The sequence below is a fragment of the Centrocercus urophasianus genome, unplaced genomic scaffold, assembly GCF_019232065.1.
Source record: "Centrocercus urophasianus isolate 14NV4802_14NV808 unplaced genomic scaffold, USGS_Curo_1.0 seq_15, whole genome shotgun sequence".
Taxonomy (NCBI): Eukaryota; Metazoa; Chordata; class Aves; order Galliformes; family Phasianidae; genus Centrocercus; species Centrocercus urophasianus.
Window position 1 is genome coordinate 11,330,584 of NW_024884697.1, and position 11,200 is coordinate 11,341,783.

At 43.2% G+C, this 11,200-nt stretch overlaps 1 protein-coding gene across 3 annotated transcripts in view; it reads right to left on the reverse strand.

Annotated features, from left to right (window-relative positions):
- The window catches only part of NAPEPLD (N-acyl phosphatidylethanolamine phospholipase D), a 20,516-nt gene extending 10,107 nt beyond the window's left edge, over positions 1–10,409 (reverse strand). The window contains exon 1 of one of the 3 annotated variants that reach the window (XM_042815650.1): positions 10,344–10,409. In XM_042815650.1, the coding sequence (XP_042671584.1) occupies positions 10,344–10,405 (62 nt within the window). In that variant the 5' untranslated portion in view covers positions 10,406–10,409. Of the gene's footprint in view, positions 1–9,429; positions 9,507–9,636; positions 9,843–10,343 lie in introns of those variants that run through there. The other 2 variants (XM_042815649.1, XM_042815651.1) reach the window with 2 other exon arrangements.
- Positions 10,410–11,200: the final 791 nt, after the last annotated feature.

Sequence of the window (11,200 nt, forward strand, 5' to 3'; positions counted from 1 at the left end):
TGCTTAAAAAACAGGTTGCTATTTTTAAAAAGTTATCTCCTTTCAAGTGCTTACAAGTTCTATCTGTTAAGAAGTAGAAGATGACTAGTAATGGACAGACAGTGTGATATGCTGCCTACATGCTGGAAGTTTTCAAGTTTTAATTAGAAATTGTGAAGTCTGTTCTGTGGAAAATTTTCCCCAGTACACATTTTAGACTGCCTAACAATTCATTAACTCAGCTTTTCAGGCTTCAGCAGGTATACTCATATGTGAAGCACCAGCCAGATGTACCAAAGTCGCTCCACTCAAAAAAGCTTTCAGAGAACAGAAGTAAATACAGCAGATGGTTTTCTAAAAACTTACTCCTTAAATGTGGTATTTTTTAAAGTAGTTGAATAGGCAGGACTCACTGCATCCCTCTTAAGTTCATAATTACAGAAAAAAATAGACTGTTACTGCGATATTTCAGCCTGGTTTTTGCTAACTGATAAGAAGCATCATCAAATTAAACTCAAATACATTTCCTTGTGATGCGCCAACTTCAAACGCAGAGCTCTGCCCTGCCACTTCAGCAGGGATCAACTGCAAAACAGCAGGTGAGGTGCCAGTTGTGAATGCACAACAATGGTTCAATTGACATTCAGACAACATTCCTGATCACATTTCTGAGAAGTAACACTCCTGGTCATAACCACACTTTAACTAATCTGCTTTTTATTCTGGTTTCCCTGTAGTTTTACTGAATCCACTTTATTATGTGTTTTCTATTTAGCAATAGTATATCACGTCTGTGTCACAATATTAGCTGTAACCACTGATGCTCCCAAACTGTCTTCTCTGTTCCATAAAATATCTGCTGGAATCAGCCTTCGTTTCAACACCCATCCAACTTTCTCTATGCCATTTTAAACAGATATAAGAGGTAAGAAGCACAAACTGCTAAAAGGAATATATGAGGAAACTGTACTGGATATATTAACTATTGCTTTAACTTGGGAGGCTTTTTGTGCCACTCTTCAAAGAGCATTTCCAGTGCCCAGTCAACTTATTAATTTAGCAAAGCACCCAGGCTCAGCATAAGACATCTACTCTTCCACAACACGTGGTGAAAACAACCCACAGAAGTTTAATCAGGTAGATACTTCATTCCAGGAAATTCTTTTGTTAACATCTTGGAGTCTAATTTTTAAATATATATGACTACTGTAATTATTATTCCTATAAGACACTTCATATTAGAGAGCAAAGAGCCTAAGGTTTTATTTTCAAGCTTTTGTTTATCTATTCATTCATCTCTGAAATAGGTGAATTCTGCTTTTGCTTACTTTTTTTGTATAAAACCTTTGATCTTATTCTGAAAGAATAAGCCTCTAGGGGAAGGAAGGATCAACTATGCTGATTAAACAAAGAAAATGCCAAAGCATTTAAGGCACTGCAGGTATATGTCTGCCAAGATATTTTCCACATGATGCACATACATTACTTTCATTAGTATTCCATTGGCAACTGAAGGGAGAAAAGACATCAGTGCTCACAGAATACTTCAGACTCTTCTAGATGCATGAGGACAAATTTACCAGCTATTAACTCACAAAGTATTCCCGATGAACCACAGATTTTTTTGAATTTTCAGCCTCACCAGATCACTTCTGTTTCACCTAAACTGGTAAAATGCTTCCAAGAATATTCAAGGAATGCAGTAGAAGAACTCTGACTTTTCTTATTAAAAATGTAGACTCATTTCTAGAAAGCTCATATGTTTCAACTATTAGCTTAAAATGAAACTCAACCAGTCATTAGCTTGAGGAGACTCTTACCTTTTTTTTTACAAAAGAAAGCCTCTAACAACAAAGAGATTCTGAAGTTATATTTTAAATGCTAAAAATTAAGCAGTCAGAAATGAGCTGATATTTCAGCCAGCTTTTATGAATTCTTCTCCAAGAAAAATAATGGTTTGGCAAATAGCTTCAAAGAATTTAAACACTGTATTGCCAACCAAATTACGAGGACAGAGGTACTACAAAATCAAACTGGATTGGAGCTGTGGGAGCAGAAGAAAGCAGGAGGAAGGGGTTGTGCCCTTAGTGAGTATTTGATCATGTAAAATTCTGTGTGAAATCTTTATTTTTCATGCTTTTAAGGGAAGAGGAAAGCTCTTACTTAGAAGTACTGAACTGATTTCTTAACATATGGAAATCATCCTTCAGGATGAGGTGACTTACCACAAAAAAGGGTAAAGGGATTGGCACATTGGTTTCAGACAGGAAGAAACATGACCATTCACAACTACCTGACCCAGTGGGTGGCAACCCTGCCCACCAGAGCAGGCTGGAACTACATAGTATTTAAGGTCCCTTCCAACACAAACCGTTCTATGATTCTGTGCTTCTATGACCTCCACACGCAGGGATGCTTCACTTTAGCTTCACTCAGAAAAAGAAACACATCATCACATACAAACTAGGGTATGAGCTCATGAGTCATGCCAAACCCATAGTGCCAGAAGGTACCCCAGACAGAGGGGAACAACCCTTTTGGATGAATAGGATGAAACATAACATGAATCAAAACGCAAAGCTCACACAACTGGTTTTCTAGCAGCAAACGCTAAGGGGCCCTTGTGAACCCACAAAGCAAAGAAGTTGTAGATGAGGCAGGACATGGCAAGGAAAATCAGGTCTTACATTCTGATAAACAGGCTTAATCCTAGAGAAAAAAAAAAAAAAAAAAAAAAAAGGATAAAGCTTTTATGACAGTAGATTTGATGTCAATTGTTTATTTTAGCATTGCTTGTATAACTGAAAGCTTGGGTAGAAATATTTTGGCTTTAAGCCTTTTCTATATTTAGGAAAACCATTAACAGCTTATGTAAACATTCTAATAGTTGCTCAGTTTTGTTCTAAAAGAAGTTTGAAAGCAGGATTCATTGAAGTTACAAGAAGCATTGTCATTAAAACTTTTATTTTAAAATACTCTCTGTAGAGATTTAAGAGTCACATGCACAAACTATCGCATAGGTCTCCACCTCTTCCAGCCAGCCTTCTCCATCAGTCATTGCTCAGTACCTGATAAGGTACTATGTGTGCACTGACACGCTAACTGTGAAGGCTGCTGGAACAAATTCATCCTTTTTCACACAGCAACGTGGTCCTTATTTAACAAATTCATAAGCCACAAAGGAAAAGAAAGAGTTACTAAGAAACCACGGTTTACTGGAATCCAACAAAACATCATACTTACCTTGCAAACATTTCCCAGCTTTTCAAATATCCCTACTAATCTCTGTTTTTGAAGAATCAATCTTTGTTCATTTCTAACTGCCATCTTTCTATACAGATCACACCCAGAATTGGGCTGCACTGTGCAATACCTAAAAGGGACAGTGCATGGTACTCAGCAAACTGAGTTGGTTTGTGCTTTTATCATACCACTACAGTCTTATCAAAGTGAGAACTTTCTGCGAGCTGTGTATGGCTACACGACTCAGAAAATGCTTTTCAATATACATGTTTCATGGCTGCAAAAAGCATGCTTTTGACTTGCAACTGAAAAAAGGATTTCAGCTAAGAGGCATTTGCAAACACTATGCAGAACACCAGTTTAAAAAAAAAAAAAAAAAAAAAAAGCCTTCTGCTCACTAAAACATCAAGTCACTGCCAGCTAAGTTCTGGCTGTGCTTTTATTTTTCCTTTAAGTCTGAAATTGTCTGCATTAATTAATGAACAGTTTGAGACTGGAAAATTCTGAATGCCTTTAAACCTTTATTGTTAAGTACTTCAGGCTGTCCAGGCCAGTTGCAACAGCAGTTATACCAGATGCTCTTGGTCTTAAGACTTCACATAAAGAAGATTTCAATCTTGCAACTAGCTGATCTATGAATACTTTTATTATTTGAGATTTCCAGTAAAAAGTTGCAAGCAAGAACAAGCACTGCAGAAGTTTTATTCAAACCATTTGATATTTTAAGAGCCAGCTAGAGATTCTATGGGACATCCTGTTCCCCGGGTTATTTTCAAACTAACCGCAATCCTCCCCCAAAGCCATGCTACCACAGCCTTCTTCCCTTCTTGCATGCACAGGTGTAAGCTGCTAGCTGTTCCTTCCCTGCTTTTATGAATTACCTGCAAGTATCCTGACTATCATGATTTTGTGTGATATTACAAAAAGACGAACAACTGAGTTAATAACAAAAGTAGAAATAGCCCTCCCTATGAAAACCTCCAAGAACTAGGATGAATACAGATGTGAGGACCAAAGCTTTATTTAGTCATTACTGAGAAAAAAAAAAAATTAATTACCAATAAAGCAAATGCGATGCAACTTACAACAGCTGTATTGCCTCAGCAGCCATCACTGCCAGCCAACCTACCTACATCCTCAGTACTCCTCTAGCTTGCAAAAAAACAAACAAACAAACGTGTGCATATGGTGAACCCCCCTAGGAGCTGATACAGCAGACAGTCACTCCTTACCATCCCGTCCCCTACAGAAGCCCTCATTTCCACGCAGATCACTGTATAAACACTCAAGAATTTACAGCAACAAACTGGCTCAGGCAGGGAAGGGTGCCAAGCCAACAGGAAGTTATTCACAATGATTACAGGTGCTATCAGCTACATCCTCCTGTGCCCTCAGATACAAATGCAAACAGGCATTAGTCAGATCCACCAGCAGTACCTGGAGCCAGCTATTTCTCAGTGCTGTGATCAGCTCTGGACTTGCACAAACTGCATGAAGCTGCCCCTTCCTGGAACTGGGATAACTCACAGCAACCATCCCTTTGCCATCCAGGTGCCCCAGCTGGCTGACTGTCCCTATCCAATAAGGACAGGGTTTTACAGCCCCCGACACGTTTATGCCTTGTATTTAGCGTTACACACGTTGCAGCAAAATTCTGTATTCTCTACAGTTTATGATGCTACATGATAGTAGTTGCCGATAGGAACCATGCATATGAACTGAGATGACAGACCCAGCCTCCAGTGTCTTTACCTACACATGCCTACTAAAACTATTCATTTCCTTCTCTAGCCTCATTTTTGTATCTCTGTTTCCAAGAACAGGCATATGGCTATCACATTTAAAAACTCAGTCTACCATGACTGTCCAGCTTTTAGGCTCGCCTGGACCACAATGAGTGAAAAGGAACTGTCTTAGACAACATATAAAATACAGAATATAGTTAATGTATGTAAGTATTAAAACATACATAGAGAGAGAGAGAGAAAAAAAAGTAGAGGGCAACAAAAACATAAAGCTGTGGGTTGGACACGTATGGGACCATTGTTAAGATTCAGTGTAAAAGCAGCACTGCTCCATGCTGTTCCTGGGGAAGGCAGAAGGAAAGCAGGACTCAATTCTCCCTTCACTTTAAAGTGTTTTACTGTACTCTCTCTTTCTAAACAACCCATTTTCTATTTTTACTTAATGCATCAGGAGGAATGGGGGATGCACATTCTGGAGCTGTAGTTAAAATTTTCTTGCCTGCTGTGCTACGCAGGCCTCCAGCTGACCACACACAGAAAGCAAAGTTCATGCAGTATGGCTGCTGTACGGCATGCAAGACAACCACTGGATGGTGACTCAAATACAGACGATTTTTAAAGTCAACAGAAAAATACCAGAAGACAGCCCATGCACACAGCTGAGTACAGATAACCTTTGGACTCCAGCAGCAAGGATAATCTCCATGGACAGCTGCTCACAGTTGCAAGAAATTCTAATGAAGCTGCTCTAAAAGAGCAAACCTTTCACTGTACCCATCCAGTCACAGGATCCTGAGCCAGCTCTGTGTTCTGGCATCAGCTCTGCATAAATGCCTTGTGGACGAGCTCTTCATTAGCTGGTCTGCTGATGTGAACACAATTAATCACAGACACAAACCCTTCCAGCACGAAGCTTACAGTTAGAAGAAATGATCCAACTTTAAAGTTCAGTATTTGCAAACACGCTTTAGCCTCTCAGATGCATTAACAGACAACACAGATCGGGTTTAGTATTTTAAGCCATTACGTGATGCTGATGCTGTGCTGTTAGCACAGGTTTTTCTCAACTACAATGAAGTTTTAAAGGCTTGCACTCTGTCCAGAGGGCTCCCTGCCTAACACCCTATGTCAATTAGATATGACTAAAACAAAACAACACCACACTGCCACACTTAATGAGACTAAGGCTCTATTTGAACATACTATGGTAGAAAGAAAGACAGGTAAGAACTGTTCCATAGAAGTGCACAGAAGCCTTGCCAACACCTTCATCCATAGGACCCACATGGCAAAGCAGGACCTGAAGCAGTTCATTTCAATTCAGTGCTGGCATTTTTATGTCTGCAGCTCCCCAGTTGCTATCTCCACCTCATTTACAAAGCCTGTTAATTTTCTTTTTTCATTCTCTCTCTCCATGCCAGTAAGGAACAAACTACTACGCAAACTTTCTCTAGGCTCACAATCAAAATAATCCTTTAAATCCTGCAAAGCCTCAGTTAGCGAGGAAGTGCAGCAATGCCTGAGCATTAAACAAGTTTTCATTGCTAAGTCAACAGACACACATTTTTGTTTATATACATATTTAAATGCAGGTTCACTTAATTCCCACTCTTCGGTTCAGAGTCTAAGCACACAGTATCCAATGTGATTTCTATGTAATATAAAAATATTTCCCTAAATTCTTTTCTAATCTACTTTCACACTTGGATTTCATCAATATGTTGAATTTCTGCTTATCCAAATAACATCCTTTCTCTCTTTCTATGTACATACACATTCCCCTTAGCCATATGGATTTGCCAAAACTATAACACTTGACCTTAGATGTGTTGAAATTCAAATAAATAATCTCCACATCATTTAATGAAAGGAAAATAAAGCTTTTCTTTACTGAAAAAATGTTTTTCTTGAATGCAGCTGTTCAAAGACCACCTTTCACAAGAGTTAAGCTATGAGGTCATCAGTCTTCCCAAACACAGAATTTCTGAATGATAAGTAGTAGAACACTAGATACAGAATAACACAAATACAGAAGGAAACTGGGAACATCCCAAGGCATCACCCTTTTCCCCCATATACAAACAGCCTTTTTCTCTATCCCTACAACCACAGGTCGGGAGGCCTCTCCAAGTACCCTCAAAGAAATCCGAAGTGCTTCTGTTGTTAGTCAATAACAAAAGCATTCATGTTAAGGCTGTTTGTTTGTTTTCCCCCTCTGAAGGAGGCAAAGCACATCTCCAACATAAATGTGAGCCATCTACTAATTCTCAAGGCACCATTCTAAATACATAGGAGTTTTCAGGAGACAAAGTGTTTCATTTTAACAAGCCTAAATAGATGCTCACAAACAACTCATTATTGCCATAATTTCATCATCAGAAATAGCTGAACCGCACTGAAAACTTCCTTCAAAAACCAGCCCACAGCATGGGAGCCTTCAGCGTAAACAAACTAAATTACTTCCAAACATTGTATGCAATGAAAAATCGACACCTTACAACAAACCTTGCTCAGCAGACAGTTCCACCAGCACTAACTGTGCTAGCAGGGCTTACCCAAGAAAAATCTCTCAATTTACACAGCCTAATTCCTCACCACCTGACCACTCTCTCGCACAACACCACACCAAACTTTATTTCTCACAACGGGGACACCAGAGGACTGCAGCCAAGTGTCCTCATGGTGTCACTTGGTAACATCCAGTTCTCTTTCCTGAACAACTCCGTGAGAGCTATCCATTTTGATGCAGTTATAGGCTATCAAAATCCATGTTATACCTCCTTTCTATAGCTGCTAATATATGCACTAATATATTACATGCAAGCAACAAATAATATGACTCAACTCCAAGGTTTTCTAAGAATATTCAAACCATGTACATCTGCCATATAGAAAAATCCCTGTCATTCAAGCTGCACATAGAGGCTGGATGACCAAGTGATTTACTGCAATTGTGCTCTGAGCGTGTTAGAATGAGAATCCTGACTACAACCTACAAACATACAGCAATTGATCAAAAAGTTAAACTGATATCAGGAACAGATTTACAGATGTGACCAAAAGGAAAAAATAATTTCACTGCACGTGTTATACATAAAGGCACTAATTAATATGACAGCATTAGCATTTTCTTCATCGCAGACAAAACATTTGCTTTCTCATTTACAGAAGAAAAAGAAAGCCTTAAATTGTGAATTAGCAGTTCTGTTGCAATCTAGGGATCACAGAAGTTACGGAAACAGTAGGTTGCTGCTGAGCTAACTCCTCAAATCCACTTAGCCTATACAAGGGAAGAAAATAACAATACCAGAACGCTTCCTCTACAAAAGGCCACAGATCTCTTTCAATTTGAACCGAGCCAAAGCCCCATTCGCTGCTATTTGTACCAGTTTCACTTCCAACCCTAACTTCCTCCTCATCGCCACACTGCCTACATCAGAGTGGGCTTCTCAGTCCGGCCATTATCTTCTCGTGACAGGGATTCCATTTTCAGACTATATCAGGCATTTCTCAAGCAATTGCTGCAACGATTCTCAAAGCAGTATGGGATTTATCTTATTTGCGGTTTGTGGTTCATATCTGTAAAATTAATCACTCTTCCTACCTCATTAACTTGTAAAGTAGCCACTGTGAAGAAAAATCCATGGCCATTTTTAAAAGCCTTCTGTCAGAAAAGTGATGAAATTCATTATTTTCCTTTCCTGACCTTTAATTTTTGATGTCACTTTCTTTGGAGTCATTTGAAAAATAAAAAGGAAAGTCCTAAATGCAAACTGTACTTCAAATGAGAGGCTGAGAACTTGCTTCAGACTCGCTATGGTACGTGACTTACTTACTAAGTGAAAATAAATCACAGTCTCTTCAGCTGAAGTCTAACACAGACACAACCGCATGCAGCCAAGATATTCAAGAAATACTTTACCTAAGCCCTTACTAGAGATAACAGCCGATCATTCAGATTATTTGACTGAACTAATTATATTAGATTACTCTATTAATTAATATCTACCACTTCACGTCTGCATCACACAGCGCAGGAGGAACGCCGTCCGTGCGTCCCTTTTTACGGGAGCGGCCGCCGAGGCGTCAGTTCCTCGGAGCGCGTTAGCCGGGAGGTTACATAACGCGTCGCTCCGGGAGCGATGCTGCAGCGTTACCTCCCGTCCGCTCACGGTAAAACCGAGCACGGCCACGGGGGCGGCGGGGATGAAGTAGGACTTCTTCTTCCGCGTCACTTTCCTCGAGGCGGACGCGGTCCGCAACCCCGGGACGGGGCAGAGCCCGCAGCTCCAGCCGGGGTGACCCATCCTCAGCCCGACCCCGCGCCGGCAGACACCGCAGCGCGGCCGGCGGCAGGGCTGCGGCCCGGGGACCCTCCCCCCACGCCCAACTTCGCCAAAGCGGCCGTCCGGTCTGGCCCTGCCCCGCTCCCTCCCCACCCGGCGGGACCCCGATACCGGACCGTCGGCCGGCGCCGCCGCGCCTTCCCGGCAGCAGGTGCGTCGCTGCGACCGCTCGGATCCCGGCCGGGCTGTGGAGGCGGCGGGGCGCGCAGGTGCTCCCTCCGCACGGCTCCCGGAGCGCCGGCTCCGCTCGGTCCCGCCCGCAGAGCCCTCCCTGCCCACAGGAAGGCGCGGGGCAGCGGCCGTCAGCCCGACGCGCCGCTCACCTCCTGGGCCGCTGCCCCTGAGCGGTCCCGTCCTCTTCTCCCTCCTCCTCCTCCTCCATGGTGCCGCTCCACCCCCTCCGCGGCGGTTCCGCGGCTCTCCAGCAGGAGCTGTCGAACGGCTGCGGCTTCCCGCCCGCGCAGCACACCGCCGAGGGCAGCGCGCCGAGCTGCAGGCAGCAGCTCCACAGCGCCCTGCCCCGCACCATGCCGCAGCGGCCCCGCGTGCGCGGCCGCCCCCGCCCGGCAGTGTACGGCACTGATAACAAGATGGCGGCGGGGCCCGGCGCTTGAGGCGGGCGGCGTCGGGCTGGGAGCCGGCCAAGGCCTGTGGTTGATCCCGATAGTCCGTAAACGTTCCCCATCTATGCGGGCTCTAACTCACCGGTGTCGTAGCGAAAACTTCGCTAAAGTTGGTTCTCTCAGGAACTGGGAGCCTGGCCTCCGCTGCCAAAGTTAAACTGTGCTCACTTAATCCCGCACCGCTGGAACGGGGACCCCCCTCGCACAGAGCGGCTCTCACATGCCTGCATTACCCTGGTTCTTTCCTTTGCTAGGAAATTAAAACTCCTCACACAGTGAGTTTAGTCCACTGCCAAGCCCCTGTGAGCATTCCTCATCTGGAAGGAAGTGAGGGGTTCAGAGGAACCAGTCTGGAGAAATGAGAAGTTCACAGAAGTAGAATAGGTACTTTTAAATTCTTTCCATACCTCCTTAAGAATGTAAGACGATGGAAGGTAGAGAACAAAGTTATGCGTGTGTGATACTGCATGTAGTAGCAGTATGGATTCAGAGGCTATCTGGAGCTCAGACACATTTATATGCACCTTATCTAGAAGCTCAGGAATCAGTAATGAGATTGTTGGGAAATCTCACATAGGATCAGAAGTGAAGGTCTAAAGATCTTGGGGGAAGCACAGATACAGAGTAGGTGGAGAATGGCTTGAGAGCCCTGTGAAGAAGGATTTGGGGTTTCAGTTGATGAAAGACTCAACACGAGTTGGCAATGTGCACTTGCAGCCCAGAAGGCCAACCGTATCCTGGGTTGCATCAAGAGAAGGGTGACCAGAATGTTGAGGGAATTGGTTCTGCCATTCTGCTCTGCTCTTATGAGACATCACCTGCAGTATTGCATCCAGTTCTGGGGCCACCAACACAAGAAGATCATGGAGTTGTTGGAGCAGGTCCAGAGGAGGGCCACAAAAATCATCAGAAGGCTGGTGCACCTCCCCTGTGCGGATGGGCTGAAAGAACTGGGGCTTTTCATTCTAGAGCAGCGAAAGCCCAGAGGGGTCTGAGGGAAAGGCTAAATGGCCTTCCAGTACCTGAAGGGAACCTACAGAAAAGCCAGGGAGGGACTTTTTATAAGGGCTGGTAGTGACAGAATAAGAGAAAATTGCTTTGAACTGCAAGAGGGCAGATTTAGGCTAGATATTAGGAAGTAATTTTTTACTGTGAGAGCGGTGAGACACTGGAACAGGTTCTCAGAAAAGCTGTGGATGCCCCCTCCCTGGAAGCACTGAAGACCAGACTGGATGGGGCTGTGAGCAACCTGGTCTAGAGGGAG